This window comes from Budorcas taxicolor, chromosome 18 (assembly GCF_023091745.1).
Source record: "Budorcas taxicolor isolate Tak-1 chromosome 18, Takin1.1, whole genome shotgun sequence".
NCBI lineage: Eukaryota > Metazoa > Chordata > Mammalia > Artiodactyla > Bovidae > Budorcas > Budorcas taxicolor.
Genome location: NC_068927.1, coordinates 66,855,150 through 66,873,022, shown reverse-complemented (window position 1 = coordinate 66,873,022; position 17,873 = coordinate 66,855,150). Strand labels below are relative to the sequence as shown.

Sequence of the window (17,873 nt, the reverse complement as noted above, 5' to 3'; positions counted from 1 at the left end):
TGTTGGAGGCTTGTTAGGACTGCAGCCTGAAAGACACCGTTTTGAGAAACGGTAGAATAATGTTTCCCTAGACCCATGGATGGAGGAGCCTGGTAGGCTGCAGTCCATGGGGTCGCTAAGAGTCGGACTCGACTAAGTGACTCCACTTTCACTTTTCACTTTCATCTATTGGAGAAGGAAATGGCAACCCACTCCAATATTCTTGCCTGGAGAATCCCAGGGACAGAGGAGCCTGATGGGCTGATGTCTGTGGGGTTGCACAGAGTCGGACACGACTGAAGTGACGTAACAACAGACTACAAAATGGAGGAATTTTAGGATGCCAAAACAAAAAAAAGGAAGGCCATGATTTTTTCAATAAATTGTGAAAAATTGTAATTGGAGCTGTCACGAAGTAAGGGTGCTTGTAAAGCAAGGATTGATTGGAACTGGAAATGTCTGCATACTTCCAAGGGAGAATCTTGAGACCGCCAGGCTATAGGTAGAAGATCTGTTTAAATAACTTTATTTTTTACTTTTGGTTGCACTTGGTCTTTTTCGCTGTGCATGGGCCTTTCCTAGTTGCAGTGAATGGGGACTACTCTTCGTTTCCGTGCCTGGGCTTCTCATTGTGGTGGCTTCTCTTGATGCTGAGCACAGGCTCTAGGTGGCGCGGGCTTCCATCCTTGCAGGATGTGGGTTCAATAGTTGAGGCGCACTGGCTTAGTTGCTCCCCATAATGTGGGATCTTCCCGGACCAAAGATCAAAGCCCTCTCCCCTGCATTGGCAGGCAGATTCTTATCCCCTGAGCCACCAGGCAAGTCCAGTAGGAGAATTTTTAAACCATCTAGTGTCTGCTGTCCAACTGAACTTGCATTTACTCATTCGCTTTACAGCAAAGCCAATCTACTAACCGGGTTGCGGTGAATGAGAGTACATTGTTAATTGTGGGACATCAAGTGAGGAGAACAGGCAGCTCTAGCTCAAAAGACCCAGACTTCCTGGTGGATTTTAGGCAATGGTGTTTGGAGGCAACATTTGGGTTGAGGGGTGCAGCTTGTGGACTTTCTTCTAATTGGTTGATGTTGAGGTACCTGGGTGATGTTTTGGGAATATTATTGTAGGCATCAAGTAATCAGCCTGGGTGGGGGACTTGTTTTTTGTGTCAGTCGCTCACTCGTGTCTGACTCTGTGACCCCACGGACTGTAGCCTGCCAGGCTCCTCTAGTCCATGGGATGCTTCAGGCAAGAATAGTGGAGTGGGTAGCCATTTTCTTCTCCAGGGAATCTTCCTGACCCAGGGATTGAACCCAGGTCTCGACCAGGTGGCGAAAGTATTGGAGCTTCAGCATTAGTCCTTCCAATGAATATTCAGGGTTGATTTCCTTTAGGATAGATTGGTTTGGTCTCCTTGCTGTCCAAGGGACTCTCAAGAGTCTTCTCCAGCACCACAATTGGACAGTATTCTGGAGAAGGGAATGACAAACAACTTCAATATTCTTACCTCGAGAACCCCATGAACACTAGCCTTTGCCATAAGTAAGTAAAAAATGCAGCATATTCAAAACAGGAATACAGGACAATTTAACCACCATTGTAGACCAGTATAGGGCAAGGTACTCTCTTTTAGATATGGTTCTAAAGGAAAGGCACTGATAAAGACTTTTAATTTTACCATTTATTCAGGAAGAGGGAGAAAAGAAAACTTTGTTTAAGGTTTATCTTATTTATTTAAATTTTTGGCCGTGGTATGTCGTCATTGCCACACCCTGGCTTTCTCTAGTTGTGGTGAGCAGGGGCTGCTCTCTAGTTGCGGTATACCAGCTTCTCACTGCAGTGGCTTCTCTCTTGCTTCAGAGCATGGGCTTTAGAGTGCTCGGGCTTCAGCAGTTGTGGCCCAGGGGCTCAGTTGCTCCACGGCACATGGGATCTTCTGGGACTAGGAATCGAACTGGTATCCCTTTGGTTGCAAGGTGGATTCTTAACCTCTGGGCCACCAGGGAAGTCCCAAGAAAACATTTTTTTTCTTTTAAAAATATCTAGGGAATTTCTTAGTGGAATTCTAGTGGTTAGGACTCCACACTAGCACTGCAGGGGCCACAGGTTCGATCCCTAGTTGAGGATCTAAAATCCTGCAAGCTGTGCCAACGGGTCAGTAAATTAAATAAATAAAATAACTGTGATGGGAGAGTTCTGAACTCTACTAACTGAATGGCGCACATCAGCTACCCTCAAGCGCCAGTCATGGAGAAGCTTCAAGTTCATGTGGGAGAGCCTCTAGCTATTTCTACTGCTCTGGTTGTCAGCACTGGGACTTGTCCCTATATTTGGTCCTCAAGATTATTGGGAGAGGCCCTTGCTGGCTTTTCTGGATTGGCCCCTGTGCCCTGTCTGCTTGATCCAGCAGCCCTGCTGTAGAGGGGCTGGGCTACTCTTGGCCAAGGATAGAAGGGGGTCAGCAGTGCACTTAAAACACTTTAGAGTCAAGAAGGCAACAGTGGAGCTGCACGCAGGGATGGCAGAAAAGCCCCTCCTGACTCCATTTTATTTCAGGTTCCTGTTAGACTGGGTCCGTTTTATATGTTCTTTTCCTAAGGAATTTATCTTATTTTTACTTTTCCTTCATGGAGATTGCTTCCCTGATGGCTCAGATGGTAAAGAATCTGCCTGCATTGCAGAAGACCTGGGTTTGATTCCTGGGTGGGGAAGATCCCCTGGAGAAAGAAATGCCTACCCACTCCAGTATTCTTGCCTAGGAAATACCATGGACAGAGGAACCTGGCAGGCTGTGGCCCATGGGGTTGCAAAGAGTTGGACATGACTGAGCAACTAACACTTTCGCTAACTGAGGTTACTTAATTTTTACAGTGCCTTTGAGACTGAAGAAGCATGGATTACCTAAGTGAAAGTGAAAATGTTAGTCATTCAGTCATGTCCGACTCTTTGCGACACCATGGACTGTAGTTTGCCAGGCTCCTCTGTCCACGGAATTCTCCAGGCAACAATACTGGAGTAGGTTGCCATTTCCTTCTCCAGGTGATCTTCCCAACCTAAGGATCAAACCCGGGTCTCCTGCATTGCAGGTAGATTCTTCATCATCTGACCCCTAGGTGGAGACATCCCTAATTCAGCAGGGATTAAAAAAAAAAATGTCAGTGTTTGTATGAGAAGTGTTTAGAATATGTAATACTAATATTAAACATGTAATATGTTTGTGAGCCTATGAAAGCTGACTTGCAAGAGAGAGAAATTATTAGTTTGGCTTTGCTATAAATGAACGCTAAACAGACATATACAGATTCTTAGGAAACAGGAACATTCCTGCATACACAGAGAAGGTGGCAAAGTATGAAATAGAAGCACATTTTGGAGATAAAGCCACAGCTTCAGTTTCATTTTCTGGCTTTTCAGACTTCACTACCTCTAGCTTAAACTTGGCTAAGATTTTAACTTTTTTTTTACATGTCACAGTTACGCTCACCTAGAATTATATATATGATGTTGTATATACATATAATTTTATTTATTTGTTTATGGCTGTGCTGAGTCTTTGTTGCTGCACAGCCTTTTCTCTAGCTGCACTGAGCCAGGACTACTCTTTAGTTGCGGTGCATGGCTTCTCACCATGGTGGAAATCAAGTAGGTGGCTTTGCCTTCTGCCTATTCATGAGGAGACTCTCCTTGGGCCTGTCGCTATCTTCCCTGACTCAGGGAGGACTAGGGGGCTACAATTCTTTTTTTGCAGACAAGAGGCAGGCAAAGGACAAGGAGTTGGGCAGAGTCTGTTTCAGGAAAGACCAGAGGGTCCAGTTCCACTTCCAGTCTACCGGTACCTGAAAAGCGACAACATAGCTGATTATAGAAGTGCACACAGAGTGTCATTATAATATGCGGTTGTCTCTTTGCATTTGTAGATTTGAGACCCTCCTTCTGTTTTTCAGGAGGGCCAAGAGGAGCTACTCCACGTTCAAGGTCAGGAAGGGCAGCGATGAGGAGATGCTGCTCATCCAAGGTAAGGGGCAGTGGCTGTGCTTTGCTGGAGCAGCCGGGAAGAGATACCCCACCTCCAAGGTAAGAGAAACCCAAGTAAGATGGTAGGTGTTGTGAGAGGGCATCAGAGGGCAGACACACTGAAACCATAATCACAAAAAACTAGTCAATCTAATCACACTAGGACCACAGCTTTGTCTAACTCAATAAAACTAAGCCATGCCCTGTGGGGCCACCTAAGACAGGTGGGTCATGGTGGAGAGGTCTGACAGAATGTGGTCCACTGGAGAAGGGAATGGCAAACCACTTCAGTATTCTTGCCTTGAGAAACCCATGAACAGTAGGAAAAGGCAAAATGATAGGATACTGAAAGAGGAACTCCCCAGGTCATTAGGTGCCCAATATGCTCCTGGAGATCAGTGGAGAAATAACTCCAGAAAGAATGAAGGGATGGAGCCAAAGCAAAAACAATACCCAGATGTGGATGTGACTGGTGATAGAAACAAGGTCTGATGCTGTAAAGAGCAATATTGCATAGGAACCTGGAACGTCAGGTCCATGAATCAAGGCAAATTGGAAGTGGTCAAACAGGAGATGGTGAGAGTGAACGTCGACATTCTAGGAATCAGCGAACTAGAATGGACTGGAATGGGTGAATTTAACTCAGATGACCATTATATCTACTACTGCAGGCAGGAATCCCTTAGAATAAATGGAGTAGCCATCATGGTCAACAAGAGAGTCCAAAATGCAGTACTTGGATGCAATCTCAAAAACGACAGAATGATCTCTGTTTGTCTCCAAGGCAAATCATTCAATATCACAGTAATCCAAGTCTATGCCCCAACCAGTAATGCTGAAGAAGCTGAAGTTGAACGATTCTATCAAGACCTACAAGACCTTTTAGAACTAACACCCAAAAAACGATGTCCTTTTCATTCTAGGGGACTGGAATGCAAAAGTAGGAAGTCAAGAAACACCTGGAGTAACAGGCAAATTTGGCCTTGGAATACGAAATGAAGCAGGGCAAAGACTAATAGAGTTTTGCCAAGAGAACACACTGGTCATAGCAAACACCCTCTTCCAACAACCCAAGAGAAGACTCTACACATGGACATCATCAGATGGTCAACACCGAAATCAGATTGATTATATTCTCTGCAGCAAAAGATGGAGAAGCTCTAAACAGTCAACAAAAACAGGACCAGGGGCTGACTGGGGCTCAGATCATGAACTCCTTATTGCCAAATTCAGAATTAAATTGAAGAAAGTAGGGAAAAATCACTAGACCATTCAGGTATGACCTAAATCAAATCCCTTATGATTATACAGTGGAAGTGAGAAATAGATTTAAGGCACTAGATCTGATAGATAGAGTGCCTGATGAACTATGGAATGAGGTTCGTGACATTGTACAGGAGACAGGGATCAAGACCATCCCCATGGAAAAGAAATGCAAAAAAGCAAAATGGCTGCCTGGGGAGGCCTTACAAATAGCTGTGAAAAGAGAGGTGAAAAGCAAAGGAGAAAAGGAAAGATATAAGCATCTGAATGCAGAGTTCCAAAGAATAGCAAGAAGAGATAAGAAAGCCTTCCTTCAGCGATCAATGCAAAGAAATAGAGGAAAACAACAGAATGGGAAAGGCTAGAGATCTCTTCAAGAAAATTAGAGATACCAAGGGAACATTTCATGCAAAGATGGGCTCGATAAAGGACAGAAATGGTCTGGACCTAACAGAAGCAGAAGATATTAGGAAGAGGTGGCAAGAATACACAGAAGAACTGTACAAAAAAGATCTTCACGACCAAGATAATCACGATGGTGTGATCACTCATCTAGAGCCAGACATCTTGGAATGTGAAGTCAAGTGGGCCTTAGAAAGCATCACTATGAACAAAGCTAGTGGAGGTGATGGAATTCCAGTTGAGCTATTTCAAATCCTGAAAGATGATGGTGTGAAACCGCTGCACTCAGTATGCCAGAAAATTTGGAAAACTCAGCTGTGGCCACAGGACTGGAAAAGGTCAGTTTTCATTCCAGTCCCAAAGAAAGGCAATGCCAAAGAATGCTCAAACTACCGCACAATTGCACTCATCTCACACGCTCAAAATTCTCCAAGCCAGGCTTCAGCAATACGTGAACCGTGAACATCCTGATGTTCAAGCTGGTTTTAGAAAAGGTAGAGGAACAAGAGATCAAATTACCAACTTCTGCTGGATCATGGAAAAATCAAAAGAGTTCCAGAAAAACATCTATTTCTGCTTTATTGTCTATGCCAAAGCCTTTGACTGTGTGGATCACAATAAACTGTGGAAAATTCTGAGAGAGATGGGAATACCAGACCACCTGACCTGCCTCTTGAGAAGTCTGTATGCAGGCCAGGAAGCAACAGTTAGAACTGGACATGGAACAACAGACTGGTTCCAAATAGGAAAAGGTGTACATCAAGGCTGTAGATTGTCACCCTGCTTATTTAACTCATATGCAGAGTACATCATGAGAAACGCTGGACTGGAAGAAACAGAAACTGGAATCAAGATTGCCCAGAGAAGTATCAATAACCTCAGATATGCAGATGACACCACCCTTATGGCAGAAAGTGAAGAGGAAGTAAAAAGTCTCTTGATGAAAGTGAAAGAGGAGAGTGAAAAAGTTGGCTTAAAGCTCAACATTCAGAGAACTAAGATCATGGCATGTGGTCCCATCACTTCATGGGAAATAGATGGGGAAACAGTGTTAGACCTTATTTTTGGGGGCTCCAAAATCACTGCAGATGGTAATTGCAGCCACAAAATTAAAAGACGCTTACTCCTTGGAAGGAAAGTTATGACCAACCTAGATAGCATATTGAAAAGCAGAGACATTATTTTGCCAACAAAGGTCCATCTAATCAAGGCTATGGTTTTACCTGTGGTCATGTATGGATGTGGGAGTTGGATTGTGAAGAAAGCTGAGCGCCGAAGAATTGATGGTTTTGAACTGTGGTGTTGGAGAAGACTCTTGAGAGTCCTTTGGTGTGCAAGGAGATCCAACCAGTCCATTCTAAAGGAGATCAGTCCTGGGTGTTCTTTGGAAGGAATGCTGCTAAAGCTGAAACTCCAGTACTTTGGCCACCTCATGTGAAGAGTTAACTCATTGGAAAAGACTCTGATGCTGGGAGGGATTTGGGGCAGGAGGAGAAGGGGACGACGGAGGATGAGATGGCTGGACGGCATCACCGACTGGATGGACGTGAGTCTGAGTGAGCTCCGGTTTTTGGTGATGGACAGGAAGGCCTGGCGTGCTGCGATTCATGGGGTCGCAAAGAGTCGGACACGACTGAGAAACTGAACTGAACTTCTGTTTCACATTCTGAAATAAGAGGTCCCTAAACTTTCTGGCGATGGCACCCCACTCCAGTACTCTTGCCTAGAAAATCCCATGGACGGAGGAGCCTGGTGGGCTGCAGTCCATGGGGTCGCGAAGAGTCAGACACGACTGAGCGACTTCCCTTTCACTTTTCACTTTCATGCATTGGAGAAGGAAATGGCAACCCACTCCAGTGTTCTTGCCTGGAGAATCCCAGGGACAAGGGAGCCTGGTGGGCTGCCATCTATGGGGTCATACAGAGTCGGACACGACTGAAGTGACTTAGCAGCAGCAAACTTTCTGCATCACCGACTCGATGGACGTGAGTCTGAGTGAACTCCGAGAGTTGGTGATGGACAGGGAGGCCTGGCCTGCTGCAATTCATGGGGTAGCAAAGAGTCGATACGACTGAGCGACTGAACTGAATTGAAACTTTCTGTGAATTTCCTAGACTGCTCTCCAGAAATCGGAGTGCATCCCTTGTAAAAGCAAGCGAAACTCTGCCCCATCGTTGGAGCCTGAGAACTTGGTTTCCCTCAGCCCGTGGGAAAAAAGTGAAGTGAGTTCTGCTCTGACCAGAGGCAAGTGTGGTGGCAGCGGAAACTACATCACCCAGAAGTCTGTACGGTGCGAGGCGGCTGTGACTGAGCCAGTGAAAGGTTAGGAGAGGCACGCGTGTGTGCGTGCGCACTGCGTTGGGGCGGGACTTCCGGCGTTTTCCCCCGTAGTCTTTGGGAGGCTGTTCGGCGGTTCAGCTATGGGCCTTGCCTTAGCCCGCTGAGCGGTGAGGTGACCTAGCGGAAAAGCGAGAGGAGACAAGTTGTCTCCGCTATCCAGAATCGGCTCTGAGGCCCTTTGAGCCCGTAGTTGTCGGCGGTGTCCTCCTTCCCGCCCCACTCGCCGTATCTCCTGGCCCAGCTCTTCCCACCGGCCAGTGACCGAGGTCGGCGCAGGTGGGTGCTGCGTCTCCCGGGCCCCCACCTGGCCCGACTCCGAGTCCCAGATCCGGACGGAACGGAAGGGTGCCGGTTCAGGTCCCTGCCGGTCAGCCCCAGAGTCCAGAACTGAGGGCTGCCTTGTGAGGGGTCGCCCTTCAGCTAGTGGCTGGGGTGAGGGAGAGAGTTCCCTCTTGGCGACGGTGCAGGGCTTGCAGATCCTCCCCTAGTCGGCAGCCTTGGGGAAACTTGGGGTCACTTTTTTCTGTGACAGAAGGGAACGGAGTGCCTCACCTGAAATGGCAACCTGAGCAGGTGCGAGCCATGGAAGGTTGTAGTGAAGGAGTTGGGACTGGGAGAACCGTGTCTAGAGTTAGAAGTTGGGAGAAAATAATGCGAATGGAGGCAGGAAGAGTGGGAGGTGCTATAGACCCCAGGGGAATTTGGGGAGAGGCTGGGCCAGGAAGGTAGCGGGACATTGGAGATGGGATAAGACTGGGTAGGTTTCTTCAGTAGAGTCTACAGGACTTTCTGATGCTCCATGTGTTGCCAGGAGAATGTGGACTGGCCCAGCATGGCGTGGGAATCAGATTGGGGGGGGGGGGGGGGCGTGGTCATACGCTTGTTGCCTGAGATGGGCTCTGTGGTGAGGGAGGGGAGGGCTTAGAGTAGGAGGGCCGGACGTGAAGGCTGGGTGCCGGCATCCTTGATGCTTCTTCCAGGAAAGAGCATACCTGTCTGAGGAGGGATTCTGGCCTGTGTCTTCAACGTAAAGAGCTTCGCTTCTGTGGAGCCTGCTGTGGGTGCTGGAGTGGATTCTCCACTGGCAGACTCCCGACCCTCACTGCCTCCCCGATGGAAGGAGGGAAAGTCAATTAGGCTGGTGGGGCCAGTGAGTCCTAGACCCACCTCACCCCTCACCTCATCGCTCAGGGCAGGAGGGATGAGACTGCTTCAGTCAAGGGCTCCCAGCAAGCTCCCTTTTGAGGATTATTTACTGAGTAGGCCTGCTTGCTGAATGGACTAGTAGCTGATCTGCCTGCTCAGCCCCTCCCAATGACTCATTAACTTAAGAATGTATGAAAATTAACCAAGAGTTAATCAATATTCCTCTAAATACACACACAGGCAATTAGAAATGAGCCTGTTCACTCGGTTAAATCTTTGTGAACACTTTGTAATTGGCTTGTCATTGCTTTACCTCTATATATTTGCTTACAAGGTAAAGTTTTATGTATGACATCTGAGATACTAAAAAAAATGTAAAGACCCCAAATTTCAAAACTATACCACGTCAATTGCCTGAAAATACATATAAAACTATTGTTCTTATGGACAGTCATAGCTGATACATGGTATGTTCTCCTTACATTAGAGACCAGTATGAGTCTTCTGAGGTTGGAATAATTCTTATCTTCAGTAGAATTTTCTTTTGTCTGAAGTTAGGGAGGCTCAGTCCTTCTCCAGGGCCACCTGGTAAGAGGCAGTACTGGTTTCTGACATGCTCTGTCGTGTCCGACTCTTCGAAACCCCATGGACTATACAGTCTGTGGAATTCTCCAGGCCAGGATACTGGAGTGGGTAGCCTTTCCCTTCTCCAGGGGATCTTCCCAACCCAGGAATCAAACTAGGGTCTTCTGTGTTATAGGCAGATTCTTTACCAACTGAGCTATCGGGGAAGCCTGAGCTTAGACTGACAGGCAGAGATCCTGTTAAACCAAGGCCAGGAAGGGGTGGAGGTCCAACTCTGTTGTAGGATTCTAGCACTGTTGTCCATGTCTCATGACTTCTTTCTTCCCCCAGAGCCCCATGGCAGTGGTAGAGATGCTCATGAGTCCTGTACAGGTGAGTCATAATTATCAACCTGATAGTTTTATCATCCTGATATATATGCCCTTGAGGAATGGCAGTGTCGCAAGACTGCTGTCCCTGTTTTCTGTCTTGCATCTGTAGACCATGTGCTCTCACCATGCCCAGGATCCTGTATTTAGTCCTGTGTTATAGATTTGTCAGCAGTTTCATTGCTGACAGCTGATGGGGGAAGGTGTGGCAGGGAGCCCTGGCCACAGGATTTAAAATGTCCAGACAGTTGCACATGATACTGAGGTGGAATATGCAGGGAACTGTTGGTTCTGTCATAACTGGTGGGAATGGGGTGCTGAGACAGGGATGCACAGGTATCAGGCCTTGACTGATAGCCTGAGGTCCTGATTCTCTAACCCTCAGGTTGAGGGCAGGTAGGGAATGTTTGAAGCAGAGCAGGAAGGTGCCATGTCTCAGATTTTAATAGGTTCCCTGTGACTGCAGAGTAGAAGACAGACTAGGTGTGCATGAAGGCTGGGAGATATGAGGGGAATTTCTGCAATCATCCATGTGCACGTTTGTGGGGGCTACACCTGAGTGGTGGCTGTGAAGGTAGGGATAGAGCTGCTCATTTTTTTAAATCATATACTTAAATTGAATATATTTTGTCATATTTTATATATTCTATATTTTATGATATATTTTAAATATCATATATTTAGGTGGTTTACAATGATGTGTTGTCCATATTTTATGTAATGGAGAATGAGGTACTCAAGGAGGTAGGCTGATAGGAAGAATCAGGGAAGACCCCAGGTTTCTGGCTTTGTTAGGAAGGATGAGTACCTCATCAGCTAAAATGAGGAAGCAGCTCTAGTTGTAGGGAGAATTTCCAAATGGAATAAGAAGAGTCAGTTTTTGTCCATGTTACAGATGTTCCAGAGATTCCCAAGGGGAGGTATCCCAGAGCTGTCAGGAAGGTGCGGTCCCGCAAGTGAGAGGCAGTGAGGAGGAGAGTGAACGATTGGCCCTGAGCCTTGGCCCTGGGCTTATGAAGAGAAGGACAAACCTGAGTTTGTCTGAGGGTCAGCGTCTGGGGGAGGGACCCCAGGGAATCACTTTCACACAGAGTCTGGGTTTCAGGGGAGGGATCCAAGGTGGAGACAGCCATGGCATAGGAGCCCTGGGTTAGACTAGGATAAAGTTGCAGATAATATTTAGGCAGTATCATTTCTAGCTGGTGGTGGGGATGCCATTAGAGGACAAGGAGTGAGGATGAAGGGCCTGAGTCGTAGGTCTCTGGGTTGGATACCTGGGTGGTTGTGATGGGCATCACCAAGACAGATGAGGAAGCAAAGTGTCTGTGTGACAGCAGGGTGTAGGTGTGAGAAAGTCTTCAGGCCAGGGCAGACAGGAGATGGATGTTTAGGATGGAAAAGGGATTCGCTGGGAGAGTCTCTAGACCTAGAGTGCAGTGGGAATGTGACTGGGGAGGCCTGGGCTTCATGTGAAGAGAGAGGACGGTGTTGACTGCTTGTGGGACAATCCTTGCAGTGCAGAAGAGAGAGAGGTAAGGGGACATGAGGTCTCATGTAGGCGGGATGGCTAGAGAGGAAGCAAAAAACAGGGCCCTGTGGGGAGACCTTCAGGGGTGTGCCTCCAGGGCTTGGGGTGGGCCCTGGTTTTAGAGGACTTAGGTGTTCAGGGGCAGGATTGGCTGCATTAAATGTTGGATGCATTTGCCATTCACTGCCTGGACTCCATGTACAGAGCACCCTGTAAGGAGGTGAAGGAAGTGCCTGTGGTGTCTGTGGTGGGGTGGGTGTGGTGCTGTCACCATGGAGGGGTCAGAGTTGTCAGGAAGGTGCAGTCCTACAAGTGAGAGGCAGTGAGGAGGAGAGTGAACGATTGGCCCTGAGCCCTGGCCCTGGGCTTATAAAGACAAGGACAAACCTGAGTTTGTCTGAGGGTCAGCGTCTGGGGGAGGGATCCAGCAGGAGAGGGGTAGGGCCGTGCATGGCAGTCCCCAGCCTACATTGTGGTTTGTTTCCTGCTGTGTACTGGACAAAGGGATCCATGGTCATGAGAAGAGAGCACGCACTGATGCCCCTAGGACGTATCTTGAGGGTGGGACATGTGGGAGGAGGCTGACTGGGGACAGATGCGTAGGGGGAGGGTGAAGGTCCTAGAGAGCAACGTGCATCAGTGGTTGTTCCCAGAGGATATTAACTTGTGGAAGTGAGTGGGTGGTGATGAGTGGTGACACAGAGAGGCCAATGACATTTCAAGAAAGTTTCATTGCTTACATTTCCCGAGAGGAGGCACACTGTATAACCCAGGGTCATGTGGAGAATCAACCATACTTGGTTGGCAGGTGCAAGCACCAGTTTGGGGAAACCAGTGGTCAGAGCCTTTTTTGGATTTTCAGGGGAAATGTGGGGAGGGTTGGACAGAAGGCTTAGGGATGACTAGTTTGGATAATTCTGTGTACCTGGAGTACGGGAGCTGTCTCTAGCTGTCTGGTACCTGGCTCTGGGCTGATTTAGGGCAGGGGAAATACTGACCTGGTGAGTGAGAGTTAGTTGGTTCAGAGTATGAGCTCTGGAAGCAAGGGAGATGTGAACAAATTTGGCCTTATGTTTAGCCCTGTAATTAATGGATGGCAAATAGATAAATACAGAATCCACAAAACTGAGTTAAAACAAGAAGCTATTCATGAACCAGACTCTTTTGATTTTGGCAGGACTGTGTGGTCTTTGAGGATGTGGCTGTATATTTCTCCCAGGAGGAGTGGGGCCTCCTTGATGAAGCTCAGAGACACTTGTACCATGCTGTGATGGCAGAGAACCTGGCACTCGTGACCTCCCTGGGTAAGCTCTGCACACTCACCCGGTGTTCTGGGCTGCACTCTGTTCTACCCCTTTTCCCAGGGGCAGCTCTGTGCTCCCCACACTGAGACCTTCCTTTCCTGGTTTCCTGGTATGTGGGCTATTGGTGCTGGGGCTGGACTGTGTGTACAGTGTCACTGTTCTCCCCACAGAGCCCTATCTCTTCACTCTGAGAACTTGCATGACAGGGCTCAGGAGTCAGAAATCTAAATTTTATCTGAGACCCCCTCTGACCTGGCTTGTCCCTGGTAGGTGATCAGACTAGATGCTTGGACCCTTGTTGCCCCAGGCCTTCCCCTCCTCTTGCTGACATTTCTTTCAGGCACCAACCAAGATACGAATTTCGGGACCATTAATGCTTCTGCAGTCTCCTCTGTGAAGCTGTTAGAATTTTAGCATGTCAGATGCCCTGTGTTGAATTTCTGGACATAGGCTGGCCCCTCCTTTTTCTGTCTTTCACATAGGACTGGCATCTTTGTGATGCCACATCAGTGCTCACCTGGTGCAGGAGGCAGGACCCTGGGTGCTTGACAGTGTGGTCATTACTGCATGTATGGCAGGAGACACTCAGAATTACCCGAGCTCAGTGTGAGGTCCTGGGAAATGGTGCCATGTCAGAACTGGGAACTTGTTCTGTGTTCACCATTGATTGATGCTATGACCGCTGGCCATACCTCGTTTCTTCCTTTTCTTCCCAATTTTTATTTCTTCTGTCACCCTCCAGCCACACCTGTGTGACCCTTGCTTGTCACATGTTCCATATCACTGCTCTATACGTAAGATGTGCTGAGGTCTGCATGTATGTATCCTTAAATAGCGCTAGAACTTGAGCATCTCCTTTCTATCAGATGTTTCAAGGTCTGGGCACCAAATTTGTCATAGAGCTCACCTGTCACCCATAGCCATGGGTGTGGTGGAGGCCCTTTGCAGAGGATGATTCGGAGGCCTGCTATGGTCTGAATGTTTGTGTCTCCACACATTCCATATGTTGAAAACTTCATGCCCAAGGTGGCAGTATTAGGAGATGGGGTCTTTGGGGTGATTAGGTCATGAGGGCAGAGCCTTTAAGAATGAGGTTAATGCCCTTTTAAAGGGGGACCCCACTGAGACTTCCCTGGTGGTCCAATGGTTAAGACTTTACATTTCCAATGCAGAGTGCCTGAGTTAGATTCCTGTTGAAGGAACTAAGCTCTCACATGATACGCAGCTCAGCCCAATAGATTAAAAGAAAAAAAACAGGAGGGGACCGCACAGAGCTCCCAGGCTCCTTCCACCATGTGTGACGACACAATGAGAAGTCTGTGACCTAGAAAAATGCATACATGTCTCTGGGTTCCATCCTCTGGAAATGTGAGAAGTAAACTTCTGTTTATTATAAGCTAGTCAGCTTTTTATCATAGCATCCCAAGTGGACTGAAAGAGTAACTCTTCCTTGAGTCTTTACCTGTTGACAGGACTGTCTCATCATGGGAGCTCCCCAGGTCCATCTCTGCATAGCAGATCTTCTCTCTGGCTCTGGTCTTGGGTGTGTGTGACACACATATTTCTGATGGGGCTGTCCTTTCCAGCAAAGTCAACATGCACTTTACCAGCATCTATCTGGTTACAGGTTGTTGGCATGGAGCCCAGGGTGAGGAGGCCTCTTCTGAGCAAGGTGTTTCTATAGGGATGTCAGAGGTCAGAACTGCGAAGCCAGATCCATCCTCCAGGAAGGCCCAGTCCAGTGACATGTGTGGCTCACTCTCCAGAGACCTTTTACCCCTGCCTGAGCATGACAGAATGTACTGTGATGAAGGACTGTACATTTGTGGAGCAGACCTTTTCCAGCAGCAGAAGGAGATTAGAGACAAACTTTGCAGAAGGGCTGAGGGGCAGCCTTCATTTGTGACCAACAGCAGTGTTCACACAGGAGAGAGGAACTTGACCTGCAAGAGAGATGGGAAGCCCTTCCCAGGCAGCACAGGCCTTCTGCAGCAGCTGGCCCCTTGTGGTGTGGGGCAGCCACATGGGGACACTGAGTGCCAGGAGGCCTTTGGTCATGAACAGAGTGGTTACAGGTGTACTCAATGTGGGAAAGCCTTCAGCCGAAAACAGATACTTGTTGAGCATCAGAAAATCCACACTGGAGTAAGGCCTCATGAGTGCAGCGTATGCGGGATGGCCTTCATTAGAAAATTTCACCTTGTTCAGCACCAGAGAATCCACAGTGGAGAAAGGCCTTTTCGGTGCGGTGAATGTGGGAAATGTTTTAGGTACAACTCCACGCTCATTAGTCATCAGCGAGTTCACACTGGATTAAGGCCTTATGAGTGTAGCAAATGTGGGGAATTCTTCAAGTACAGTGCCAACTTCATGAAACATCAGAGAAAGCACAATGGAGAAAGGCCCTTTGAGTGCAGAGAATGTGGGAAATTCTTTAGGTATAACTACAGACTGATAAGACATGGGAGAGTTCACACTGGAGAAACTCCTTATCAGTGCATTGAATGTGGGAAGTTTTTCAGGTACAGCTCCACATTCATTAGACATCAGAGAGTTCATACTGCAGAAAAGCCTTATAAGTGTAATGAATGTGGGAAGTTCTTTAGGTACAATTCCACACTCATTAAACACCAGAGAGTTCATACCGGAGAAAGGCCTTATGAGTGCAGTGAATGTGGAAAATTTTTCAGGTACACATCCACCCTCATTAGACATCAGAGAGTTCATACTGTAGAAAGGCCTTATGAGTGCAGCTTGTGTGGGGAATACTTTAAGTACAAATCCAAACTTATTAAACATTGGCAAAATCACACTGGAGAAAGGCCTTATGAGTGCAGTGAATGTGGGAAGGCCTTTAGGTACCACTGCAGACTCATTAGACATAAGAGAGTTCACAGTGGAGAGAGGCCATTTGAGTGCAGTGAATGTGGGAAATTCTTTCGGTACAACTCCAACCTCATTAAACATTGGAGAAATCACACTGGAGAGAGGCCTTATGAGTGCAGAGAATGTGGGAAAGCCTTTAGCCACAAGCATATACTTGTTGAGCACCAGAAAATCCATACTGGAGAAAGGCCTTACGAGTGCAGCAGATGTCACAAAGCCTTCATTAGGAAGTCCCACCTTGTTCATCACCAGAAGATTCACACTGAAGACACTATGAGTGCTGTGAATGTGGGGAACTCTTTAGATACAACTCCAACCTCATGAAGCAGAGAGTTCAGTGGTAGAGACCTTATGAAGGGGCCTGCTGTATAGCACAGGAAACTATTCAATATTGTGTAATAAGTTATAATGGAAAAGAATCTGGGAAAGAATTTTATTTATAAACTGAATCATTTTGATATATACCTGAAACACTGTAAATCAACTATGCTTCAATTAAAAAACAAAAGACCATATAAGTACAGTTCAGTTCAGTCACTCAGTCGTGTCTGACTCTTTGTGACCCCGTGATGTGACCCCGTGAATCGCAGCACGCCAGGCCTCCCTGTCCATCACCAGCTCCCGGAGTTCACTCAGACTCACGTCCATCGAGTCAGTGATGCCATCCAGCCATCTCATCCTCGGTCGTCCCCTTCTCCTCCTGCCCCCAATCCCTCCCAGCATCAGAGTCTTTTCCAATGAGTCAGCTCTTCGCATGAGGTGGCCAAAGTACTGGAGCTTCAGCTTTAGCATCATTCCTTCCAAAGAAATCCCAGGGCTGATCTTCAGAATGGACTGGTTGGATACAACAGCTATGGTAAATGAGTTACTACTCCAAACTCCTAGCTCATAGGTGCTGGAGAAGCCCCTATGAGTTATGCTGGGCTATGTTCACTTCTGAGGACAGCAAACATGGCGAGTTGTTTTGGTACAGCTCCCCACTTTAGACATCAGGAGTTCATACCAGAGGCAAACCTTTTCAGTGAATGTAAGTTTTTAGCTTAAACTCCAACCCAATAACACGTCAGTGATTTCACAACGGAGAAAGGCCTTAGGGCAGCAGTTATGGACATGTGTTCTGCCAAAACTTCGACCTCATTCAGCATCAGAAAGTTCACACTAGAGGCAGTATTGCCAATGGGGAAAGATTAGCAAATTGCTCTAATCTGTCCCTCAGAACGTCTTTTTTTTTTTTTTTTTTTTTTTTTGATGGTAGTAAAATATATCTAACTGCTGGGCTTCCCTGGTAGCTCAGCTGGTAAAGAATCCACCTGTAATGCAGGAGATCCCGATTTGATTCCTGGGTTGGGAAGCTCTGCTAGGGAAAGGACAGGCTACCCACTCCAGTATTCTTGGGCTTCCCTGGTGGATCAACCGGTAAAGAATCTGCCTGCAATGCAGGAGACCTGGGTTCAATCCCTGGGTTGAGAAAATCCGCTGGAGAAGGGAAAGGCTAGTCACTCCAGTATTCTGGCTTGGAGAATTCTATGGACTATATAGTCCATGGGGTCGCAAAAGAGTTGGTCATGACTGAGCAACCTTAGGGCTTCCCTGATAGCTCAGTTGGTAAAGAATCTACCTGCAATGCAGGAGACCCCGGTTCAATTCCTGGGTCAGAAAGATCTGCTGGAGAAGGGATAAGCTACCCACTCCAGTATTCTGGCCTGGATAATTCCATGGACTGTATAGTCCACGAGGCTGCAAAGAGTCAGACACAACTGAGCAACTTTTACTTTCATATGTAACAAGCTTTACCCTCGACCTTTTAATGTTCGGTTAATGTGTTTAAAAATTAATATCTAGTCTCCAGAATTCTTTTTCATCTTGCAAAAGTGAAACTCTGTACCCCTTAAACAACAGCTCTCTCTTCTCCCTCCCTACCCTACCTAACTCTTGTTTTACACTCTTGTCTATGAATTTGATTATTCTGAATACTTTGCATAAGTGTAATCATACATTTTTTCATCTCTGCAGCTGGCTTATTTACCTTAGAATAATGTCCCCATGTTGAAGCATTTGTC

The 17,873-nt window shown here is 47.1% G+C and overlaps 1 protein-coding gene across 1 annotated transcript; it reads left to right on the top strand.

The window, feature by feature from the left end:
- The first annotated feature begins 10,063 nt into the window (after positions 1 to 10,063).
- Positions 10,064 to 16,137, top strand: LOC128062825 (zinc finger protein 548-like). The gene is made up of 3 exons (XM_052655260.1): positions 10,064 to 10,099; positions 12,801 to 12,927; positions 14,555 to 16,137. The coding sequence occupies exons 1-3, from the start codon at positions 10,064 to 10,066 to the stop codon at positions 16,135 to 16,137; spliced, it is 1,746 nt and encodes a 581-aa protein (XP_052511220.1).
- Positions 16,138 to 17,873: the final 1,736 nt, after the last annotated feature.

Coding starts and splice junctions, on each gene's coding strand:
- LOC128062825 (XM_052655260.1), top strand. CDS start 10,064: ATGGCAGTGGTAGAGATGCTCATGAGTCCTGTACAG. Junction 10,100..12,800: donor TGCTCATGAGTCCTGTACAG/GTGAGTCATAAT, acceptor TGATTTTGGCAG/GACTGTGTGGTCTTTGAGGA. Junction 12,928..14,554: donor GGCACTCGTGACCTCCCTGG/GTAAGCTCTGCA, acceptor ATCTGGTTACAG/GTTGTTGGCATGGAGCCCAG.